General features: G+C 41.5%; 1 protein-coding gene across 3 annotated transcripts; it reads left to right on the top strand.

Moving 5' to 3' along the window:
- Positions 1–3405: 3405 nt before the first annotated feature.
- Positions 3406–17952, top strand: LOC118593930 (PEST proteolytic signal containing nuclear protein). 3 transcript variants are annotated; one of them, XM_036203564.1, is made up of 6 exons: positions 3464–3578; positions 9045–9222; positions 9298–9460; positions 11942–12016; positions 15037–15092; positions 16150–17952. In XM_036203564.1, the coding sequence occupies exons 2-6, from the start codon at positions 9167–9169 to the stop codon at positions 16274–16276; spliced, it is 477 nt and encodes a 158-aa protein (XP_036059457.1). In that variant the 5' UTR covers positions 3464–3578; positions 9045–9166; the 3' UTR covers positions 16277–17952. The 3 variants fall into 3 exon arrangements, with proteins under 3 accessions (XP_036059455.1, XP_036059456.1, XP_036059457.1); XM_036203562.1 differs by lacking the exon at positions 9045–9222 and having other exon boundaries at positions 3406–3578; XM_036203563.1 differs by lacking the exon at positions 9045–9222 and having other exon boundaries at positions 3462–3578; positions 9246–9460.
- The last annotated feature ends 7726 nt before the right edge of the window (positions 17953–25678 follow it).

The raw sequence follows: 25678 nt of genomic DNA, 5'->3' as shown, positions 1-25678 counted from the left end.
GCACCCCAGGCTGATCTACCTTGGAGTGCTGGGATTATACATCTGTGCTACCACTTTGTTTATCCAGTGTGGGAGATGAACCCCATGGTGGCATTCTGCATGTTAGGAAGGCACTCTGCCAACTGAGGCACACCCACAGCCCACTGTTATTTTGCAGACATAAAATCAGGCCTGTGGTCAGTAACTCTCAATGTTGATCAAGATTTTAAAATAAATTATATTCTCTAACATTGACTGTATATTGCACAATGCAAACAATATTAGGTCCAGCCTATATTGCTTGCTCCCAAGGTCTGTGGAAGAGTCTACCAACCAGCTGAGGATTCCAATCTGAGGGATTCTAATTCAATGAATCTAAGCACGCTGAGTTCTTTAGTCCATTCACTTTATTCTTCTATGGCGGTTCTATCTGCAGTTTCTTTTCTACTCTCTTACTTAGCTCCTCTCTGTCCCTCCTGCTCTCAGTCCTTCCTGCTGTTCTCTCATCATAATACCTGCATCTTTCCATCTCCATCCTCATCTTTGTTCTTCTCCATCAATCCTCTTCTCCCAGTGCTCTCCGAGAACCAGCATATATACCTACACAGCATATATAGCCTACACAGTGAGGCTTGAAGTTTTCAAGGTCGCAGAGAGAGGTGATAAGGATCCACACATAAAGCAATTAATTGTCAGCTTCTAATTACAACCCAAAAGGGGAGTGACTAAAGGGGAGTTCTCTGGTCAGGTCAACTAAAGGCTAAGATCAGTTAGGGAATTTATGTGCTCAAACTATAATCTAGAAATGCTAGGTAAAATGTTAGGGGTCAGTAAGTCACAAGAAAGTCAACTGTCTTTGGTGCCACTTTTCCCACTCATCCCAGCTCCAGCTGCTTTCTGATAGGGAGGGGAACATGTGTTAGGTGGCTAAGCAACCTATGTCAGAGCATGTAGTACTTGGTTAGTAAAAGCACTTTTGCTCAGAGTAATTGCCAAGGAGAAAATCTAGGAATAGCACCTGGCTGAGGAGGAATTAAATTAAAAATTTAATTTGCGCTGGGCGGTGGTGGTGCATGCCTTTAATCCCAGCCTGATCTACAAAGCGAGTTCCAGGAAAGGCACAAAGCTACACAGAGAAACCCTGTCTTGAGAAAACCAAAAAAATAAATTTTTTTAAAAAAACTTAATTTGCACAAGAAAGAACCTTGGCACCTATTGCCTGCCTGGCCTAGAGGCCATCTCCTTGGGTCAGTGGGAAATAACTGCCTTAACTCAGTATCTAGCAAATGGCTAAAACATCATCCCGGGAATGTGAGCAGTAAATCTCTTAAATTAGGGTCTTGTGTAAATAACCCGGGGTGAAGGTAAGGGGTTGAGGATTTAATTGTTAGTGGTTCTTTTCTCTGTCTGTGAGTGAGATGAGCTAATGTTGATCTATGTGCAGTTTTGTCCTTGGAAAAAGGTATCTTTGCTGAAATACTTTTGTTCCAGGGAATGGCCCTAGCCAGATGTATGTTAATAAAAGATAAACACAGCTGGGGACAGTTGTCCAATTACCCCAAATGTATAGGGAAAGTTGTGCCCAAGATTGAGATGCAATCATGAGATTACATGTACACGTAACATGGAGATGCATTGTAAGTGGGGAGACTCATATGTTACTGCACAAGAAGTTTACAAGAGACAGCCAGTTCATTCAAAAGGCAGTAATTCCATAATGCCTTGTGTGATGGTTTCCTCTAACAGAATCCTTAGTTCTGATAGGTTGACCTTCTGAACTCTATTGTCACTGCTGTATACTCTCATGGACTTTCACTACCAGCGGCTCTCAATAACTGCAGGCTAGTAATTGGCTAAATTTGGGCAGAAGGCTAAGGAAGTGTAGAAGAAGTCAGGTGAGGCTGGAGCCATACTTAGTGCATGGACTTCATTCAACACTAAATGAATCTACTAAAGGTTTCCAGGAGAGGCAGGAATTAACAGGAGTCTTCAACTTGATAGAGAAGTTATGGCTTGCAGTAGTTATTGTTAAGTAAGAGACAAATACTAGAGCTTGCAAAAGGGCAGGGGAGGCTACAAGGCATTTCTCATTCTATTCTTTATGCCTATACACACTAAGAGACAAGACTGGCACTCCCCTCCACCCCCACTCCCCCAGCAGGGTTTCTCTGTGTAACAGTCCTGGCTGTCCTGGAACTTGCTCTGTAGACCAGGCTGGTCTTGAACTCCCTGAGACTCACCTGCCTTTGCTTCCCAAGGGCTGGAATTAAAGGTCTGCACTACCACCGCCCAGCCCAGGCACCAGCTTTTATGTTAAAATTCTCACAGTAAGATACTTTAGCCTTGAAAGAATAGGATGATTTAACCAGTACACAGCTATTGGACTACAGAAAATAACTTGAAACCGGGTAGTGGTGGTGCACGCCTTTAAATCCCAGCACTCGGGCAGATCTCTGTGAGTTCGGGGCCAGCCTGGTCTACAGGACGAGATTCAGGACAGTTCCAAAGCTACAGGTTCTCAACCCTCCCCCCCCACCCCCGAAAGAAAGAGAAAGAAAGGAAAGAAGGAAGTAAATAACTTCTTTTTTTCATTTTTATTCATTTTTGTTATTTGAATTTTATATACCAACCACAGTTCCCCCTCCCATCCCTTTTCCCGCTCCCCGACCCCAGTACATAACTTCTAGTTCAAACCAATTCTGAACACTAGGGCCTATCTTAAACCTAGTTAGAGAAGGGAATGAAGATAAATAAAAGGCCGAGATCCTCAAACCCCCGGTAGATCAAACTTCCCCTTTCCTTAAGAAGGTCAGCTCCTGCCTTTGAAAGTGCATCGTTTTTAAAACTGTATTTTACTTTATCTGTGTGTGGGTATATGCAAGTGAGTGTGGGTACTTGCGGAGTTCAGTTGTGAACCACCTAACGTGGGTACTGGGAATTGAACTGCGGTCTTCTGGAAGAGCAGCAAGCGCCCTTAATCGCTAACAATGTTTGCTTGCCTGGTACAACTCTACACTCAAGTTTTCACGAGTGCAAAAACCGAGGAAAAACTTCTACAACAGTTTCCCTAAGGCTTTACTATGTGATCTTCCATGAGCTGCTCTCCGGTGTCAGTACGCAAATTAAAAGGATAATTTCACAATGGACTGTCCCGGAGATTAAACGGTAGTGTTTGAACGGTGTTCGGGAACTGCTGAATTTTCCCCGTAAGGATACAGCCTTACCCTATAGATGACCCGATAACTAAAAGGAAGGACGCGCTACAACCACCCCCGAGCATGCAAAACCTACGATCCCGCCAACCGTTCCCAGGTCAGGCAGCCCACACTAATCCAGACCGGCCATCAGCCAGCCCAGCCCTCGGTGGCCATCACCACACGCCCACTTCCGGGGCGATGACGTCACATCCGCTCCGGGCGGGCGTTCCAGGGCCTCTCTAGGCTGCGGCCTCGCCGGCCCGCCCGAAGCTTTATGGTTGCTGGGCGGGGCCGTGACGTCTTTGCCCGGGCTGCAGCGGGAGGCCGCGGCGGGGAAGATGGCGGACGGGAAGGCGGGAGAGGAGAAGCCCGAGAAGCCGCAGCGAGCCGGAGCCGCCGGAGGTGAACACAACCCCAGCGTCGCGGGGCTACGGGGGCTACTCCGGCCTTTCTTTGGGCTTTCCCCGGGGCGGGGAGAGGGTTTACGGCATCTCAAGCGCGGGCGGACCCGGCGCTCGCCCGGCGAGGGGCTGGGCCCCGTCGAGCGCCGGGGGCACGCCCGGTGTAGCCCGCGGGGATCCAGGCCCACGTAGCCTCCTCAGAGGGAGAGGCCGCCGGTTACCACCCGGCCCCGAGAAGGGAGGTGGGCGCCTGAGCTTGGGGTGGGAGCCCAACAGCAGAGAGAGAGAGAGAGCCCAGGGCCCGCTGCGCACTCGGGCCCCCGCGTGAGCGCCGAGCCGCTTCCGCGGGCACTGGCCCCAGGCCGGCTCTCCGCGGGCGCCGGCCTCTCGGAGACACGTAGAGCCTTAGGTTCGCTGCTCCCTCTTCCCTGGGGAAGTGGAAGACCCCCCTAGCCCCCAGCCCACTCTTGGCTGTGTTTTCAGATACAGTCTTTAGAAACCCTGCAGGGGGGAAGGAATCCGGTTCAAGCCGCAGAAGCTTGGAATTAGGGGTTGATTCACTTTTTTTTTTTTTAAACGTCTCTGTGTTAGGCTGCTAACAGCGCGGTCGGGGCCGGATGTTTGGTTGGCCTAGCAGGCAGGTGTGTGCTCTTCCTGTAGTTTGTCACGCAACTGGACTCAGATTTTATAGCTGAGCCCTCGTTCCTCCTGCCCACGTAGTGTTTGATCGTGTGCATAAAGGAAAAGAAGCACGTAGTCTCTCTACCCCTACCTACGCCCTTTTGTTGTACCAATAAGCCACACGTGTGTGAGCAGATCATAATGTCTTGTTTAGAATGTTTTAATGTCTCGCTGTTCTAGCTCCCTTCCGTCTCAGGCCAGAAAGGCTTAAATCTGAGGCTGTAGAGACTGAGTAGCGCGTAAAGGCAAATTAGTAGGCTCTTACCAAGTTTGTTCATTGTCGTGGCCATACAAATTACTGAGACGGGGCTGGAGGGATGGCTCAGAGGTTAAAAGCGCTCACCGACTGCTCTTCCAGAGGTCCTGAGTACAATTCCCAGCACCCACAGGGTGGCTCACAACCATCTGTAATGAGATCTGGCGCCCTCTTCTGTATACATAATAAATAAATAAATCTTTTTTTTTTTTTTTTTTTTTAAGAAAAAAAGGACTGAAACGATAATTGTAATGTTACTTTGGACTCAGAATTTGCTTCTTTAAGAATATATACAATGCTGTCAGCTGAGCCGGAGCCCTCCCCCTTCGTTTGTTGATGGTTTGAGATAAAGTCTCCGGTAGCTCAGGCATCCAGTACTGAAATGACAAGCCCTCGGCCACTTTGTCAGGTCTCTTCCTCATTTTTTTTTTTAATCGACTAGTAAAATAGCTAATGAAGGTATTTTAGTTCTATTACTGTTGTTAAAAGTAGTTTAAAGGAAAACTATAGTGTAAGGTGTCTGAGATGGCTTTGAATGGAAGAGCCTTTTAACTTGATTGAGAGGCTTGTGTTAAGGTAAACTGTTAAGGGTTTGTGTAGATTACTAGTCAGTATCAAAAAAATGATGGTCTTTGTTGGTAACAAAATAATAGCCCTCTTCTACATAATTTGTCTTATGTCATATAGATTATTAACCTCAAAATAAGGAAATTATTCAGAGGAATCATAAATGAAACAGTCTTCCCATAGATAGGACTGAATTGATAAGTTTGCAGCAAGTATTCAGCTCTTTTGGAAAACTTTGCCTCGACTTGGAATTTTTCTTCTGTTGCACAGCCCACAATGTTAGGAATTCAAGTATTTTTCCTATTCATTTAGGCTTGTCATATGTTATTGATACTGGAGATTGAACCCAAGGCTTCATTTATACTAAGGATGAACTTTACTGCTGCATTCTGTTTAGTAAACAGAAAATTCCCATAATTAAAGTTAATATGTCTCTACTGGAGAGGCTATTTGAACTACTTTTTTTCACTTCAGTCTACTTTGGAAGACACCCTCCAGCCCCGACACTTTTAAAGACCTTTTTGGGGGGTTAACATTATGCAGTTCTTTAACTTAAGTAGACATTTAGAGACCAGCAACTTAGTACATAATCATAGCCGTTTCAAGCTACTGAGGGTTATGCCAAGACCTACTTCAGTGATGTGCACATTTCCTGTATTAAACACAGCTCATGCAGGACCAGCTACTTAGGTACTCCTTTTTTTCAAGATAAGGAAACTACCAGTGTGCACAGGCTCATGAATGGTACCTTTGTGGAATTATATTTTCTTACTAGGTCTCCCCCCCCCCCCCAAAGTAAAGTACCTATGTCCTCTAAAGGCCAAACTCCATCTCAGCTATTCAGTGAAAAAGGAAAAAAATCTATTATGGTGTATGGTTTAATTGACATTAACCTACACTTGTTTGCTTAGAATGGATATAAAGTAGAAGTCTTCATTAAAATATTTTTCACTTAAAATCTAGCAATTTGTATCATTATGACTTACAAATTGGTAAGTGCTTTTCTTATTTAAAAATGATTGTTCATTTATTCATTATAATTTACATTACTTAAGATACTCACAGTATTAATCACTAGTCTTTCAACATTTTGTTTTCCACAGTTTTAAAGTACAAAAATGTCTTATAAAGTTAAGTGCTGCCGGGCGGTGGTGGCACACGCCTTTAATCCCAGCACTCGGGAGGCAGAGGCAGGTGGATCTCTGTGAGTTCGAGGCCAGCCTGGTCTACATAGCTAGTCCAGGACAGGCTCCAAAGCTACAGAGAAACCTTGTCTCAAGAAAAAAAGAAAAAAAAGTTCAGTGTTGAATCCCAGCACTTGGGATGCAGAGGCAGGAGCAACTTCCAGAAATTCAAAGTAGAAGTTTGAAGTACTCCTGATCTACGTAGTGAATTTTAGACCAGCCAGGACTGCAAGTGATATTCAGTCTCACAAAACAAAAGCAAGCAAAATGTCTCAGTAAACTGGAAGTAGAGCTCCTTGATAAAAAGTTCAAATGATACACTAGTACATGTTAAAGAAAAACTTTCAAAACTTATGAATTTATTAATAGCCAATGGTAATGTCAAAGCTCACATTTGCTTGAATTAATTTTCTAATTATCCATATTTGGAATTATAAATATTTTAATAACAATCAGTAGTAACATTTGTCTGCTGTTTTCCCATTTTAGACCATTGTTTTATTTGCTTCTTTCCTAAATGCTTTGTGTATAATTGCTACACAATTATTATAAGTATTGTATAAAGAGAAAATAACCAACCTGTGTGCCCATTCAACCTGCTTGTGCTAAGAAATAAGAGCTAATCACGGTCTCTGTATCGGTGTGTGCACATGAATGCAGGTGCCTAGGAAGGCCCGATCCCCTAGAGCTAGAGTTAACAGGGATTATGAGCGGCCCACTGTGTGTGCTGGGACTCTAACTAGGATCCTATGGAAGATGAGTAAGCTCACTTTAACTGCTGAGCCATCTGCTGATAGAATTTTTTATATCTTCAGATAAGAGCACAGAATACAATTAGGTTGATGCCAGTTACTGCTTAAGTATACTTGATTATGATTCTAAGTAAAATGCACAAGACAGACTCTCTTGTAGTCCAAGCTGCCTAGAATGCCCTTTATAGTCCAGGGTGGCCTCAGATTTACCCTTCTCCTGACTCAATCATTTGAGTGCTGAGATTACAAGCATGGGCCCACTACCAGTTTAAGAAATTCAGTTTTAAATTGGGTTTTTAGTTTCTGAAGAGTAGTCTTTCATTTTTTAAAATTCAGGTACTTTGGGTTGGGGATTTAGCTCAGTGGTAGAGAGCTTGCCTAGCAAGTGCAAGGCCCTGGATTCGGTCCTCAGCTCAAAAAAAAAAAAAAAAAAAAAAATCAGGTACTTTTATGTATAAACAAATGATTGGTACCCCAGGAAAATATTCAGTACTGCCTTTGCCTCTTGGAAATACCCAAATTGAACCCTAATCAAAAGAAAGAAAGTATTTTTTTTTTAAGTCTGTACAAAATGAGATGCTGTGTTGAAAGTGCTTATTGTTGAACTGCATGGTGATAAAAGCCCATGATCCCAACTGCCCTGGAGATGAAGCAGGAGGTGTGCAAGTTACAGACAGGAATGCCTGGGCTTGGGCAACATAGTGAGACCCTTTCTGGAAATAAGAAACTGTTTGAGGGGGTTGGAGAGATGGCTCAGAGGTTAAGAGCACCAACTGCTCTTTCAGAGGTCCTGAGTTCAATTCCCAGCAACCACATGGTGGCTCACAACCATCTGTAATGAGATCTGGTGCCCTCTTCTGTGTACATAAATAAATAAATCTTAAAAAAAGAAAAGAAAAAGAAACTGTTTGGGCCTGTAGGTCAGTGCTACAGCACTTACATAGCATGTATGAGGTCCTGTGTTCAATCCTTGGAGCCACTAAGTACCAATCAACCTAAAGATGCATCATTCCCAATTTGTTTGGACCTAGATTTGTAGTCTTGAGTCTTTGATCTTTTGACTTGTCAGTTACTGGGTTTGACACCTTCACCCCAAACTCCCATTCTAGTTTTGCCCCATGTTCTTATTGAACTTGCCAAGGCAGTCACTTAGAATATCTTCTGTTTTTCTACAAGTAAGTTTGACTTGTTATAGAATGTATCTCATATGGTAGAATTGGAGAGAAAAAAAGAAAGATGGCGAGTCTTTAAGTCTTTCCAATGTTTTCTTAAATACTCTTATATAACAAACCTAAGATACTCAAGATGTGAAGTCATATTGACTTAATATACATACAAGCAAAATTATTGAGAGCTATCTTGCTTCTACGACTGTGTATGTGTGTGTGTGCGCGCGCGCGCGCGCGCGCGTGCGCGCTTACGCTTTCTTGAAATTAAGATTAGCTCTTCTTTCATTCATGAGGAAATAGTATATAAGCCAAAGTCTGATGTTGAATAGCTCTTACCGGTAGCTTAACACAGGTGGTAGCCCAGCTTTTGGAGTAGGTGTACTCTCAAGATGACCTTGAAGTTCTTTTTCGACTCCAGAGGTTATGTAAGGTGTATCTTGAATAACACATAACACATCACTTAGGAACCTGACCAGCTCACTGTAGAGTTCTTGCCTTGTATGTGCAAAGCCTGGGTTCAGTATGGGAAAGGAGGACACAAGCTGTATACTGAATTCACAGTGAAGTTTAACAGTGGCCATGTTCATGACTAGAAGTTTTGTGTGGTTAGGACTGACTGCATTATTGAGAATATTATGATTTATTAGCCAAGTGTTTTATCTTGCCACATGATTGATTATTTACAAGTTAGTTTGTACAAAAGAATTTGTAGATCTTAATTTCTGAACATCAAAATTCTACAATGGAACCAAGATTAATGTACAACTAATAGGGTAATGTTTAGCTGAAGGGTATTTAGTATTTACTTTTTGTGAACTCTGTGTTTATAATTTTAAATTGCTCTGTATTTTATGCTAGTTAATTCATGGGAGCCTCTTGTACTGCCACACAATCTCAGTTCCTGCTATATGCTCTAACAAACAGTGGAAGAGACTGTTGGGTCAGTAGGTGACAGCTGCAGAGGTGTCTTCCTTGTAAAGATGCTTTTTGAGGTTGCTGCTCCCATCAATCTGCTCAGTAAAAATAGCTCATCTTGGTAAGTTGTTTCGACTTCACCAGGACCTGAAGAAGAAGCAGAAAAACCTGTGAAAACTAAGACTGTTTCTTCCAGTAATGGAGGGGAAAGTTCCAGTCGCAGCGCTGAAAAGCGATCAGCTGACGAAGAAGCTGCAGACCTCCCAACAAAGCCTACAAAGATCTCCAAATTTGGATTTGCCATAGGTAGTCAGACGACAAAGAAAGCATCAGCCATATCCATCAAACTTGGATCAAATGTGAGTTGCTTTATGTCTGGAGTTGTGATCGTCCTTAAAGATTTGTTTAGTCACTGCTCTTCTGAGTGTGTGTGTATAGTTAAGCAAGAGTTCACAAGGTAAACTGCTTTAGCTGACTCTGAACTTAGATGTAAGTAGTCAAGAAGAAAATGAACACTTTAGGAAAGGCTCATGAGCCGGGCGGTGGTGGTGCACGCCTTTAATCCCAGCACTCGGGAGGCAGAGGCAGGCCCATCTCTGAGTTTGAGGCCGGCCAGCCTGGTCTCCGAAGCAAGTTCCAGGAAAGGCGCAAATCTACACAGAGAAACCCTGTCTTGAAAAAAAAGGGGGGGGGGGGGGGGGGGAAGGCCCATGAATTCTATCTGAAAGCAGTTGAAGAAAAAAAGCATAATGTAGAGAATGCATGATTTTTAAAGTAATCATTTAGAATTTTTCTTAGTTGAAAAAGTCTCTGAAAAATATTTGAATTTTAGGAATTTTAAAAAATATTTTATCATAGTATATTAAAAGTAATAATTTATATTGTGCTATAGCTCTACTGTAGAATATGTGCTTAGCATTTATGAGTCTTTGGAGTCAATACTCGACATTACATAACCCCAAATTGTGGTAATAACTATAAACCAGCTCTATTTGTAACTTAAAGGAATAATTGTAGTAAGTTAATCTTTGTACATATTTCCTGGTTCTTGATCTCTGGATGGTTGTTTCTGCTTTTTAATTCTTGAATGTCAGATGCATATGGTTTTATTTATGCCATAGATGTTCATTTTTGAAATTTTTAAAATGAACATGTAAATTTTTGATCATTTTCTTATTAGAGTCTGTTTGAGCTATTTTTTGAAATTAAGAGTAACCATATTTCAGAACCCCCAAATCCCACCATGGTTTCCTTTTTCCTTTTTTTCTCTTTACAAAGAGGATTTCAGTCTGAACAAAAAAGATGATGACATTTAACTTCATTAACATTTTTCTCTATTTCCTCTGGTTCTTTATGTGTAATTTTTAAAAAAATCACAGAGACCTAAATGCATAAACACTTGTTTTTGTTTTGTTTTGTTGTTGTTGTTGCTGTTGGAGACAGAGTTTCTCTGTGTAGCTTTGCACCTTTCCTGAAACTCACTTTGTAGCCCAGGCTGGCCTCAAACTCAGAGATCCACCTACCTCTGCCTCCCTAGTGCTGAGATGAAAGGCGTGTGCCACCACCGCCCGGCTAAATGCTGATTTTTAAAAAATAGTACTTTCATTCTTTAGCAGTTTAAACATACAGTATATGTTTATACACTGTATCTTGATCATACATTTAACTTTTTAACATTAGGCTTGCACTCATTTCATTCTAATCTTCTTGGACATATTCTGAATTCGGTTCCTTCTTTGTCTAAGCAGTTATTTTTAAGTTCAGAAAAGCCTATTCAATAAAATTTAAGCTTGGAAAACAAAAATCAAAGCGAGGCCTTGGGACCAAATCATAAAGGGCCTGTGTATCATAATAAGGAATCTCAAGACTTAAGCCCATTTGCATCTTAGGAACATCACTAACTTGAAAAAGAATTCAAAGGGGTGTCAGTGGTTAGTATGTTCTTCCCTTCAGTGTTGGGGAACTGAACCCAAGGACTCACATATGCTAGACAGGCTCTCTGTCACTGAGCTATATACTCCTAACCCTGGCATATGCTATTTCTAATAGTTGACCAAGACTGGAAGATAGTGTGGTGTATCATGAACAAAGGGAGAAGTAGTAAGAGCATGCAATAGGAGTCTGACCAGAAGGATCTTTTAAGATGAAGGAAAGGTTCTCAAGCCTAGTACTTAAGAACACTATGAAGCTGAACTGTCCATGGGAGTTCCCAGTAGAGATGTCCAGTGGACAGATGACAGCCTTTTTGGAATATTCAAAGAATTTTATAGTTAATGGGAATGAAGGAAATTGACCAGAGTAGTACAGAGAAGGAAGAATCACTAATGGGTACCTGTGTCTTGAGTAGGCCGAGAGACACCTAACAAAAGGTGATTAGATCAAATGTGCATGCTAGTCACCGGGGGCCCTGGGAGCTTATTGCAGTGGAATGGAGAGGAGCTGGGTGGTGAGAAGAATGTAGATGAACATGATTGAAGGGCAGAGGTAGACAGTAACTGGTAGAGAAACGCAGTGTGCTGCCCCTTGTCTTCTGAAGGAACTGTAGTCACGGTAAGGTTACTGTGGGCAAGGCAGCACTACTAGTTACTTCTTCTGCACGAGTCCCTTAGCTTAACTAATACTAAATTATAAATCCTAAATCCTAATACACAAAATTAAACAAGTAAAACTTACCTGCTGGTAACACTTGTTTTCAAAGATATAATGGGTTTGCTCAAAATATTGAGTTTTCTTACTATGTAAGCTTATGAAAAACATTGAGCCTTGTAAGAGCAACTATTTTTTTATTAAACAAGACTATATAAATTTTGTGATAATTCTGTTAAATGTTTCTTCTTCAGAAGCCTAAGGAATCGGTTCCAACTCTTGCTCCAAAAACCCTTTCAGTAGCAGCCGCTTTCAATGAAGATGAAGATGTAAGTTAATACCTGCTTTATTTTACTTTTATTTTTAAAAGGTGTGTGTCTGTCTCTGTCTCTGTCTCTCTCTCTCTCTGTCTCTGTCTTTCTCTCTCTCTGTCTTTCTGTCTCTCTCTCTCTCTCTCTCTCACACACACACACACACACACACACACACACACAGAGACAGACACACAGACAGACATGTGTGCCATGGTATGCATGTGGAAGTCGGGACAACTTTGGGGGGCCAGTTCTTTTCTTCTATCACAGGATCCAGGGAATGTCTCAGGGTTGTGCAGGCTTGCATGGCAAGCTCTTTTACCTACTGAGACATCTTGCTGGCCCCTATTTTTACTTTAACTAGTCCCTTAAGAAGATAATGGGGGCTGGAGAGATGACCTGGTGGTTAAAAGCATGCACTGTTCTTCCAGAAGATCAGAATTCAGTTCCTGAGAGCTGGCTCACTAACACCTCTAACTCCCAGCCCAGGGGATCCTGCTCCTTTGACTTGCACAGGCACCTGCACACACACGCACATGTCTATACAACACACACACTTAGACTCACACATATAATTACAAATAATAAACTTGTTTAAAAAAGATAGTAATGGAAAATTGGAGTTTGTACTAATGGTAGTTGGTATCAGTAAAATAGTATTAGAATTTCTTTGTAATGCCTAGGAAAATTGGATATTTCTCTTTGTATTGTTAAGTATAGAGCTTAATGGCTTAGGCATGCGAGGCAACTGTTCTAGCATTGAGGTACATACCCAAAACTAAAAATTTGATGGGTCTGCTTGTTGATTTAAATGTATTTTATAAATATTGCTAATTTTTAGACAAGCTTAAGAATCAAGTCAGATGCTTATAATAAATAATACATACTAGGAACATGCTCTTTCAAAGGTGTAGAGGTAAAAAAACAAAGCTCCTTGTGGAGTTGGTTCTTTGACCGTGTGGGTCTTGGGGACTGAACATAATTGTCTGGCTTGGTGGCAAGCACCTTCATCCACTGAGCTCTCTCCCAGCCTTCTCACGCCTGACCACTACTGCTGCCCTCAGTGATGTCACTCGTGCTGTGTGGTGCATCTGTAGCAGGGATAACAGTGCAAGGGCTTCCACCAGAACTTCCACTCTGAGGTGTCTCTGCTATTGTGTTTGCTCTAGTTCTCTCATGCTCCTTAAGTGTTGGCATTTTACTATACTCAAGGCTTTTCCGTGGAATTTTCCAGGTGTTCTTTCCCCCTTGTGAAAGACGTGGTCACACATAGGTCAGACTGGCTGGCCCGGAACTAGATAGATAGCTGAGGATGTCTTTGAATTTCAGCTCCTTTTACCTCCACCTCGCATGGTTTGGTATTACGGGAATGTACCACTATACCCATATATACCATACACATCTTATGTGGTGTGGAGGATCAAACCTGGCTAGATCCCTGTGCATACTAGATAAGCTGGGATTAAAGGCGTACTTGGCTGTTTTGAGGCAGGAACTCTTATAGCTAAGGCTAGCCCCTGAATTCACTAGGTTGCTGAAGGTAGCCTCGAACTGATCCTCCTGCCACTCTACCATACTCAGCTGATGAAACATTTGGATATGAACAAGTCCAGAAGGAAAAGATAACATGGAAAATGGAGAAAGTATATAAATGGAAAACTGTTGGTACCTATATTGCAGCAGTGCTTTTTATGTGGAATGTCTTAACAGTGTGGCTGTCCTTTATATACTTATTCTGTGTGTTCATTTGCAGTGTACATTCATTTCCGCAAATGGAGAAGTGTGCATAACTAAACACAACCTTAGGCTATGGCTTTGTTGCTCAAAGTTATATACCATAACTCACTGTCTTCCTTAATTTTAAAGAAATTGGGGTTTGTTTTATTTAAGACAGTCCACTCTGTGCTCATAGCTGGCCTGGAACTTGGTATGTAGAACCAGGTTGCCCTGGAACTTGCAGAAGTCTTCCAGTCTCTGCCTCTACCTCCTGAGTACTAGCATTAGAGGTGTGAATCATTGTGCCTGAGCTTTTTTACTTTATTTTATTCTTTGTTAAGGCTCAAAACTACTTGAGTGAAGGAGGCTGGAGAGATCGCACAAAGGTTAAGAGCGCATTCTGCTCTTCAGAGGACTTGGCTTTGGTTTAGCACCATATCTGGCAACTTCCAACAGTTGTTAACTGTGGGTGCAGAGGGACCTGCTACCTCTGTCCTCTCAGGGCATGTGCGCCCCCACCCCCTCCCACCTAAGAGAGTCAGTTTTCAAATTTTCTGTTGTGAATATATTATTTTGACATTTGCTTGAACCACTTACTCATAGACACCTAGGCAGATTCTGTGTCTTTGTCAATGTGAAAAGTGCATCAGGAAGCATGAAGTTCCTATGTCTCCTGGACATACTTGTTTTCTTTCTTTCTATTTGTAGGGTTTTTTGTTTGTTTGTTTGTTTTTTAAGATTTATTTATTTATTATGTATACAGCATGTATGACTGCAGGCCAGAAGAGGGCACCAGATCTCATTACAGGTGGTTGTGAGCCACCATGTGGTTGTTGGGAACTGAACTCAGGACCTCTGGAAGAGTAGCCAGTGCTCTTAACCTCTGAGCCATCTCTCCAGCCCCCTATTTGTAGGTTTTCGAGGAACCTTTTATATTGTGTTTTGGCTCTACAAATAATCTACATCTTTGCTATGACAGTTACCTTTCTCTTCATCCTTCCTAAAATTTGTTTTTGTGAAAATAGCTCTAAGAGATTTTAAATCTTGTGTGCATGTATATGTGTGTATGTATATATTCTTGTGGGGGCATAGATGTCAGACATGAGTACTAAACCAAAGTCAAGTCCTCTGAAGAGCAGAATGCACTCTTAAACTTTGCGATATCTCTCTAGCCTCCTTTACTGAAGTAGTTTCAAGTTTGAAGAGGGTCTGGCACAGTGTTTATGGACGGGGCCCTGTTGGTCTAGAACTTGATGATTCAATTAGACCAAGTGAATTACTAATTTTAATGTATTCATCTCAATTTACTTGTTCTGCAGAGTGAACCAGAAGAAATGCCTCCAGAAGCAAAGATGAGGATGAAGAATATTGGAAGGTACCACCATTTTTCATAATTACTACAGAGCTATAGGGAAATGAAGGGAAAGAATAAATTGCACACATTTTACATGAATCCATACTGTACCCACCTGAACCTATGAAGAATTTAAATCGAACCATGATTTACCTAGGAGCAGTCCCAGTGGCCGCCAGCCTGTCATCTTTACTAGAGCTTACAGTAGGAACGATATCTGATATTGTTACCAGGCCCAAGCAAGGACACACAGTTATTTATTTAGTTTTAGCTTGGTATATAGACTGGGCTTGACTTGAACTCACAGAGCTCCATCTGCCTGTGCCTCCAGAGTGCAGGGATTAAAGGTGTGTGCCATGACACTCAGTATACACATGGTGAAACACAAGTTCACATAAAACATAGCACTGTACGTTTCTGTGTTTGACACGTCTTGTGGATTTTTGTTTTGTTTTTACATGTGCTGGTGATAAGCCACCAAATTAATTAATTTTTTAACCTTATTTGTGGGTTTTAGCACTTACTGTGCTGCAGATTTGTTTGTTTGCTGCAGTGCTGAGAATTGAACCCAGGGTCTGGTCATCTGGCTAAGTACTCTACAACTTGGGTTTATACCTCCAGCTCTCTGGCAGCAGTTTTAGAGCTAACTGTTTATTGACATTACCTTAAATGTGTGTTGAAAACCACACATTTGGTTATGGAATAGAGCTCTTGGCCAAGATGCACTAGGCACTAGACTTTCCACAAAAGGAAGAAAATATGAGAGTGGGCTAGAGTTGCCTGCCTTTAATCCTCACACTCAGAAGTGGATTTCTGAATGCCAGGATAGCCTGAGCTAACAGGTACAGTCTTGAAAAGTCAAAACAATACAAAACACCAGTCTCCTCTTTCCACTCTGTCCTTGCTGCAGACATACTGAATGTGAAGTCTTAACCCTATATAGAAAGGACATTTTAAAAATCTCTGCAGGAGTTTCTGATAGTCTGTATTTATAATGAATGTTAAGCAAATATATACTAATAAGTTTAAAACAAACCAAGACAACAATTTGAATAAATTGCATTTCTTTTTAACACAGGGACACACCAACATCAGCTGGACCAAACTCCTTTAATAAAGGAAAGCATGGCTTTTCCGATAATCAGAAGCTGTGGGAGCGAAATATAAAATCTCATCTTGGAAATGTACATGACCAAGACAATTAAATGAAGTGTTTGAGATTGGGGTGTGGGTGGGTGCAGTTAGAAGGAACAGTCTCCTTTTGTAAAGAATGGTGTAAGACTAGCTTTGGAGCCGGTTTTTCTTTTCCTTTTTCTTTTTCTTTCTTTTCTTTTCTTTTCTTTTTTTTTAAGATTGAGTGGTACACTAATAAATGAGAGTTTGAAATTAGAGGTAATTTATGTTTTATATACAGATTTCAAGACATTTGCTAATTTTGTAGTTTCATGTGATTAGTTTCCAAAGGTTACAGATAATAAAGAAATCAGAAGTGGTACCTTTCTAAGAATTGCATATTTTTTTAGACACAACTATTAGCACATTAAGAGGGAAGCCAAAAGTTACTGTCTCCTTAAAACTGAGCAGTCCCTCTCCTGACTCCACTCCCTCATCACTTGGACTGTCTGGCTCCCAGGAGCAGCCTCGTAGATAGGATTGGATTGAGAAGACGATGTTACTGGACTATCGCCTGAATAAATTTAGATAAAATTAAAATAAACCTTTTCCTATGGGCATTTCATTGTTCTGGGTTATCGTATACTAGTATTGCATTGCTATCAGTGGGTACCGACGCTTTGCTCTTTTAAAAAAATTTTTTTTTTTTTTTTGTCTAAAATTCTTATGTGAAGTATTATTAAAAATAGCCCACTTGACTTTAATGGAGGTTGTCTCTGTTCAGGAGTCTTCAGAGAACACTATTTGCTACCAAAGTAAATCAGTATTTTGAATGTGCTTCTTTTGGTTTTTATTCTAGTTCCTATACGCATTTCCACCAGAACTTGAGGCAAATCGTAAGGAAGCTGTTTCTTTTAAAGTAAAAACCCCACCAAAAACATCAGTGTACATACTGCTTTAAGTATTTAAAAGGTTAAATACCAAAAAAAGGAAAAAGTTATAACATTGTATGAAGACAGATAAGGCAATGCACTTTCTGTGACTTTTGAAGCATTTAAGTTACTAACTTATTAGATCCAATTTGAATTGAACTCACAAGATTTATTTGTACAACTCCATGGCTTATTTTAAGTATTTACATGCTGACCAGTGATTTCAAAAGCACACTTTAATGACTGAAACAGGACAGAAAATGCTTCTTCAAACACATTTTCATTATGAAGTCTCTTACCACATATACTCTTAGATTTGTGTATTGCAGAGTGTTTGTTTTGTATTTTTGTATTGTATATGGGCTTTTTTAATGTGACAGTTAATGCATCTTTAATAGTCACAGACAAAAGAAATGGTAAGATTTCCTTGAAAATTACAATGTTAAAATTGGAGGCAGCTTCAGTAAGTTTCATTGGTGGTAATTATTCACTAGGCATTTTTTAATGTAATAACTTCTAAGAAGCAGCCTGCAGATATTCCTAACACTTTGTTCACTACATTTAAGTTTACGTAATAAGCCCCAAGGAAAACAATGGAAATGTACATAGCACTGTTAGTTCTTACATGATTTTAAGTATATCAAGATTCATAAATTTAACTTTTATGTAGGCAAACTGTTCATTTGTCCATTTTACTGTTTATTGAAATAACATCTCTCCTACATATTCTTTACTTGACTCAAATGACATATTAACCTGAGGTCAAGATGAGGAGAGAGAGACGACTGAGCTGAATGTCTTTACTAAAATTACAATAAATTTTGTCAAACTTGGAAGTGGTCTTATTTTCTATTTTGTTTAATAATTTCTTACTGCGTCTTTGAAAAACATTTTTAAAATATTATATGTGCATGGCATACTGGCATGGTTGGGGAAGCGAAAATAGTACCTTTATAGATGCTCATTAGACAGTTGTTCTCTTTCTCTGCCTTACACTGTTCTACAGATCTTCACGTTCCCTTCACAACACTACTATACCTTCATTGTCAGTTCCTGAGTGGCCTCTATTTACTCTTCTTTCCACGTGTGTTTACTGTGGGAGCCTGGAGCCTGCTAACTAACAAAAAATTGGAAGTCAGATACTGGGGTAAGAACCTGAAAGAGCAGAGAAGCAGGGGAGCAGCCAACAGTGACTTCCTACCCTTTTGTCCCTTCCTCCAAAAAGGATCAAGAGCCTCTCTCAACCAAGCCTTACAACTTCCTGTCGCCTATCTGTCTACAGTCCTCCAAACCTCTATGGTTAATTTTGGGCAGCTAGCTCCACCCTAACTCCAAGCAAGCTGTCAGACTCAATCAAAATGTCACACAATAGATGCCCATGCACATGTCAAAGGTAGGCACAACTTGCAGGAGTCTGTTCTCTCCTAGCCTGTGGATTTCAAGCCAGTACTTTGGTCATCGGGCTTGGCAGCAAGCACCCTTTCTGTTCTTGCCAGCCCCTAGATTCTTGTTTTATTTTTTCCAAGATGGTTTCTTCTGTGTAGCCTTGGCTGTCCTGTCTCAAACTCAAGAGATCCACCTGCCTCTGCCTCTCACATGCTGCCAAGGGATCAAAGGTGTGCATCACCACTGACCAGCTTCCCTAGATTCTTACGTAGAACATACAAAAATGCTCTTTTTTTTTTCAGTTTTACTCTGACTAGACTCAAAGTTGCCTCAGCCTCTCAAGATGCAGGGTTGATATTTATCATCTATGACCTTGTGGAAAAGTGTTGGTCAGTTATACACATGAGATCCCTCTATTAGGGGAGTGCATACTATATCCTTATTAAATTTACTTAGTGTGCTTTGGGTAACACCACTGATCTTTGTCTTATTAGCAAGTGCCTAGTGTCAGTTGGTTCTGTTGCCGTTTCAGTTTTGGTTGGGCTTATGCACATGAACATTGTTGCCATCCCTGTTTACAAGTGGTCACTTGTAAAATGGTGGTATCCTGTGATAGATTCCTCCATGAAAGGACAGTAGTTGTACCCTTGTTGAATTCCTTTTTTGTTGCCTTTGATCTGAATAATTACATATACTGAGGTTAAAGATAAACTCACTCCCAGTTTTCCAGTGTTTCCATCTTTCAGAATTTATACAGACTTTTGAGTATATGATGCAATTTGATAGAGGTGTTAGCAAAAGTGGCTTTTATGTTTTTCAGGAATGAATATTTTCAGTTACTATGGTAAACATTTTGTCAAGCTGAAATTGCTACCTGATTCCTAGTAAATGCTTTTGTCAGGAGGGAATGTTGAGTTCTGTTAAAGGCTTCTTAAGCAATGTCTTAATTAAAGGACCTAACCAAGAAACCCCTGGGGTAGCAGAGGTATCAAATGTAAGAAGAGACAACTATCAGGGTTGGGGATTTAGCTCAGTGGTAGAGCGCTTGCCTAACAAGCGCAAGGCCCTGGGTTCGGTCCTCAGCTCTGGAAAAAAAAAGAAAAATAAAAAGAGACAACTATCCTTGGGTTAGGAAAAGAGACAACTGAATTAGAGAATACGAGAAAATGTATAATCTTAGGGCAGAGGCTGAGACAGCTCAATTGGGAGATTGTTTGCCTAGTATGCAAAGAGCTCTGGGTTTGATCCCCAGTACAGCAAGACCCAGGCGCTGCCAGTGATTCATACCTGGAATCCAGAACTTGGGAGCTGGGGTGGGGAGCTCAGCAGTATCCTTGGCTAGGTAGACATTGAGGCCAGCCTGGGTCACAGGGACCCATCTTGGTCAGGAGGGTGTGGTGGTAGTGGTCAGAACAGAAAAGGTGCTGCAGGGAAGAGCTGTCCATCACAATGAAAACAGACTGGAAATGTGGTCCAAGCTCTGTGTAAGATGGTGGTATGTAGCTCTCTGCCCTCTGGGGAGTCCATCATTAATTAGAAATGGTACTGTTGTTAGAACAGGATTTTGTTGGCCCCGCATTATTGGGTAACTGGGAGACAGGAGTTGTCTCTGTAAAGTGAATTAAATCAGCCATGAGCTAGGGTTCACTTAAAGAGAGTTGGCACCTTTGAGCAGTGGCTTTGAGGCAAATCATAGTAGCCATCCACCCAATTATCACACAACTCATTTTTAAAATATCTTAAACAGCTCCCATGTCACAGAGTTTGTCTTCTAGCCAGATAGCTGACAGTGACCTTGAACTCCTGAGTTTCCTGCCTCTGCCTGCTCAGGGCTGTGATTACAGTGCATTGGTTTAGTCTGTGGTAGGGACTGCCTGGGACTTCATGCATACTAGGCAAGCACTCTACTAACTGAACAGCCAGTGCTCTTGGTTTGTTTTGTCTTTTGAGACTTAGTCTCTGTGTAGCCGTAGCCGACTTGAAACTTGCTATGTAGACTAGTCTGGCCTCCCAACTTAGAGATTCCCCTGCCACTGCCACCCAAGTACTAGGATTAAGTGTGCGGCCTGTGTACATTTCTTATGTAACAATACTAATGTACCTATCATTCAAAATCTTGGTTTTCTGTTTTTTAGAGATCATGTCCACTTTGGGGATGTTTTTGAGGCAAATTTTCTCTGTGTAACCCCTCTAGCTGTCCTGGAACTCACTAGAGATCAGGCTGGCCTCGAACTTGTAGAGATCCACCTGCCTTTGCCTCCTGAGTGCTGCGATTAAAGGTGTGCACCACTGCCCGGCTGGGGACATTTTAATTACAATATCTGTTGAACTCACGTTATTTGTAAAAATGACCTTCTGAGAGGAGCTAAAGGTAGTCCAAATAGAGATATGGTAGTTAGCAGGTTCAGAAAATAAAAAACTCAATTTTGGTAGGCCTGGTGGTGTACACCTTTAATCCTAGTACTCGGGAGGGAGAGGCAGGCAGATCTTTGTGAGTTCAAGGCCAGCCAGGGAGACAAAACTCCTACCTAAAAAAAAAAAAAAAAGAAAAGAAAAGAAAAAAAGAAAAAGAAAAGAAAAGAAAATGGAGCTAGAGAGATGGCTTGGTGGTTAAGAGCACTGGCTGCTCTTCCATGGGCCTGGGTTTGAGTCCCAGCACCCACATGGAGACTCAACAACTGTCTAGAACTCCAAGGGGATCTGATGCGCCCCTCTGGCCTGTACCAGCACCAGCCACGCATGAGATACAACAGATATACATTCAGGCAAAACATTCGTACATGTAAAATAATGAAATTTAAAAAACAATTCAATTTAAAGAGCTCCCAATTTTTTCCAATCTTATTTATACTCAAAAATTTTAAGTTTAGGTAAAATTCAAATAAGTTTTTTATTACAGATTGAGAAGATAATTCTAAAATTCAAGACGAAATAACAAAAGGGTAACCAAGCATGCTGGTATAGGCTTTTAATACCAGCACTTAGGAGGCAGAGACAGATAGATCTCTGAGTTCAAGGCCAGCAGGGTCTGTCTGCATAGTGAGTTCCAGGACAGCCATAGAGGGATATGTAGTGTCTCAAGAACAGCCCCCCCTCCCAAAAAAAAAAAAAAAAAAAAAAAAAAAGCTGGACTTATTCTACCAGATGTCAAAATTATCATAAAACTAAGACTATGTTATTGAGGATCAGAGATGGAAAAAGCAAAGCTGAATAATGAGTAAAAGCCTATCCTTGTATGAATATCTCTACAGCTGTGGCACATGCACACACACGCACATTAAAATGGCTGTGGGCCTGTTCTCATATTGCTGAAGAACTCAAATTGCAGTTGCTCACTAGGGAGGCCACATGCTGCAGAGTTAATGTAAAATAGTCTCTTGAGCAACCCAGCAGAAACAAGCAAACTGACCAGGAAGGGCCGGTCCTGGACACCAGGGTAACAGGCTTCCAAAGGTAAGGCTTTGTGCTTCGAGAACAAAGTACCAGAATTTATAGAGAAGAATGTAGGTCATTGTCTCCTAAATGTGGAGGCAGACGTCCATGACCTAAGACTTTCGCTTCTGTATCGAGATGGCACTTGCTGTTACTAGGAGAAGGCAGAAGAGCTAAAACCACCTAGGCCTGTTACAACACTCATTACTTGTTGGAGGTGGAGCCTTCAGGATCTAATGAGATGGGGGTTTTCTCTCCATACATGTCTGTGCACCTGATAGCCACAGAAGCCTCAGGAAGACACTGGATCCTCTGGAACTGATGTGGCAGATGCTTGTAAGCTGCCTCATGGTTGCTTGGAACACGAATGCTGAATAACAGGAAAACATTCAAAATAGAGCAGACCCTGATAGAGCAGAGCTCATACCCCTTGAGAAAAGTCCTACAAAGTAGCAACAAACTCCAAAACTTGAGAAAAAAGTACATTAAAAATTATTACTTAAGTACCTTCACACCACACATTTCAATAGATTTAATCTATTTTTCAGTAGAGTTGAGGGCTAACTTTACATGCAAAGAAGAAGACCTGTTAGGAAGTTCCAAAGCTTGATAAAATTATGGGCAGGACAGATATGGTGTGACGTAAGTGGGGCTCTACGGGACAGCTCCCTGGTTAGGAGCACTGGCCTTTTTTGGGGGGGTGGGGGGATTTGAGACGGTTTCTCTGTATAGCTTTGGAGCCTGTCCTGGAACTTACTCTAGACCAGGCTGGCCTCGAACTCACAGAGATCTCCCTCCCACCACCTCCCGGCACACTGGGTATTCTTATAGAGGACCCAAGTTCAGTTTCCCAGCACGCACACGGCAGTTCACACTTATCTCTAACTCCAGTTCCAGAAAATCCAACACCCTCTTCTGGCCTTAATGGGCATCAGGTACAAAAGTGGTGCATAGACATACACAGGCAAAATACCCACATACATTACATTAAATAAAACCAAATCAGTAAACCCTGGAGAGTAAGTTAGCTTCACATCCAGAAGTTTCACCTGGAAGTTACCTGTAGTAACCTGGAGAAATTCTGCAAACAATCAGTGCCCTTTGTAATAAGTAGACAGAGAAAAACAGATGTTATGGTGACTCCTATCCCAACAAGCAGGAGATTGAGGCAAAAATGTGAGTGCAAAACCAGCCTGGGCTGCAAACACACACACACACACACACACACACACATTAGAGGATTAGTTCCTACTAATAATAGAAGCATTCTTTCACTAACATCAGTGATCCAAATTGCTGTGACAGCAGGCGCAGTAAGAGAATGGCTGGGGATGTGTAGATTGGTTGGTAGAATGGCCTGGCCTAGAATGTATGAGGCACTGGCTTTGATCTCCAGCATCACATAAACTGGATATATTGTGGACGGACGTGTCTGTAATCCCAGTACTGGTGATGTGGTAGGAATATCAAGAGTTCAAGCTAATCCTTAGCTACACATTTGAGTTCAAGACCACTCTGGGCTATAGGAGACCCTGTCTCAAAAACTAAAGGTGTTTCTTCAGATACTCAGATTTGGTCAGGAGATAATTCATCTTACAACAAAACAGTTCATGTTTCTAAACAGAATCACTATAGATAAAATACAGACTTTTCCATATGCTATCATTACAACTGTACTGGGCTGGTCATGTTGGCACACAGCTGTAATGCCAGTACCCCAGAGACAAAATCAGAACAATGCTACAGGTTTGACACCAGTCTGTCTGGTCTGCATAGCCAGTTCCAGGCCGCTGGAGGCTACCTCGTGACACCTGCCTCAGAAACAAAACACAAGCACAGTGATGGTTTAGTGTTTAAGAGCACTTTGGAAGTTTGGTTCCCAGAACCCAGGCTGGACAGCTCATAACCACTTAATTACAGGGGATCTATCCTCTGCCTCCCACAGGCACATGCACACACATTAGAAGTAAATAAATCCACAAAAATCACAAAACAAACTCTGCTTAAGTTTGGGAAGTGTCTTAATTTGCTTTGAAGTATGTATGTGTCTTTATGGGTTTGTGCATGGTCATGTAGGTTCCCCAGGAGACTAGAGCAGTCGGATTTCTTGGGAACTATAGATAAATGTCACGCATGAGCAGGTCCTTTGCAAGAGCGGTATGAGTTCTTAACTGACAGATCATATCTCCAGCCCCTAATTGTACTTCCCCCTTCCCTGCCTTCCATTTGTTTTTTGAGACAGTGTTTCTCCATGTAGCACTGGTTGTCCTGGAACTTGTTCTGTAGACCAGGCTGGCTTCAAACTGAGATTCTCCTGCCTCTGCCTCCTAAAAGGTGGGACTAAAGGTGTGCGCCACCGATGCCCCATGCCAACTATAAATTTAACTTATCTAAACTTGGCAGTTATTTGCTCTCCCATTAACTTTGGCATAAGAGTAAACTTAGCCGGGCAGTGGTGGCGCACGCCTTTAATCCCAGCACTTGGGAGGCAGAAGCAGGAGGATCTCTGGGAGTTCCAGAGCCCAGCTTGGGCTACCAAGTGAGTTCCAGGAAAGGTGCAAAGCTACACAGGGAAACCCTGTCTCGAAAAACTAAAAGAGTAAACTTCTGAGTAAGAAGTTTTAATGAATTGCTTTCCCCTAACGGTTATTTGTAACATGAATTGCTAAACTGTCTTATTAATAAAAAACCTGGAGCAAGATATTGGGGTGAAAACAAAGATCAGAGGGATAGAACAGGCCAGCCACAAGCTCTTACCACTAGGAAATCCTCAGCCCAAGAGAGATACTTCCTGTAAACTCTCGCCTTATATATCTTTCTGTGCCCTGCTATCTTACGTCCTCTCTTCGCCCAGCCACATCACTTCCTGTCTGTCTATCTGTACAGACCTCCACACCTCTATGGATTAAAGGTGTGTACCACCACACTTGGCTGTTCCCAGTGTGGCCTTGAGCTCAGAGATCGTTTGAATCTCTGCCTCCCAAATGCTAGGATTAAAGGCATATGCTACCGGTAACTGCCTGACCTCTATGTTTAATATAGTGGCTGGCTTTTTCCTTTGATCTCTAGGCAAGCTTTATTTGTTAGAGCACAAACAAAATATCACCAGTTACTTTTAATATGTGTTTAATTTCCTTATTCTAGAGACTGAGAAGATTGCTGGTGTGTGTGTGGGGGGGTGGGGGTTGTTAAAATACATATTGTGTGAGCAGGAGGACCTGGGTTTAGATTCCCAGAGCACACTTGAAATCTGGACATGGTAATGTGTTGTTTGTTTTTTGGCTCTTTTGGGGGGCCCGCCACCCAGCTCCCAAGTAAATCACACATGGAGGCTTATTCTTACTTATGAATGCTTGGCCTTAGATTGGCTTATTTCTTGCCTACTTTTCTTAATTTTAAATTATTTCATCTACCTTTTGCCTCTGGGCTTTTCCTGTTCTCTTCTGTAAAAATGACAAGGTAGACTACTGAATCTATTATGAATAGAAAAAAGATAGAATATGAATATGATAAAATAAAAAGGTCAATTATTGAATCTACATTTAAAAAGGAACTACTTGTTTTAAATAGGATAAGCAATGAAATTTTTGTCTGAGTTTATCAAATATTACTGGACTGGACATTGTTAATACATATAATGGAATTTTTATCTGAATTTGTCAAATGTTAATGGACTAGACATTGTTAATGTAATTCTTGACTGTATATGTTGTATATACTTATTGGATAGTTTTTCTTGTATTA

This window comes from Onychomys torridus, chromosome 12 (genome assembly GCF_903995425.1).
Source record: "Onychomys torridus chromosome 12, mOncTor1.1, whole genome shotgun sequence".
Classification (NCBI taxonomy): Eukaryota; Metazoa; Chordata; class Mammalia; order Rodentia; family Cricetidae; genus Onychomys; species Onychomys torridus.
Note: the sequence above shows the minus strand (reverse complement) of the source record. Positions and strands in the feature narration are given on the sequence as shown.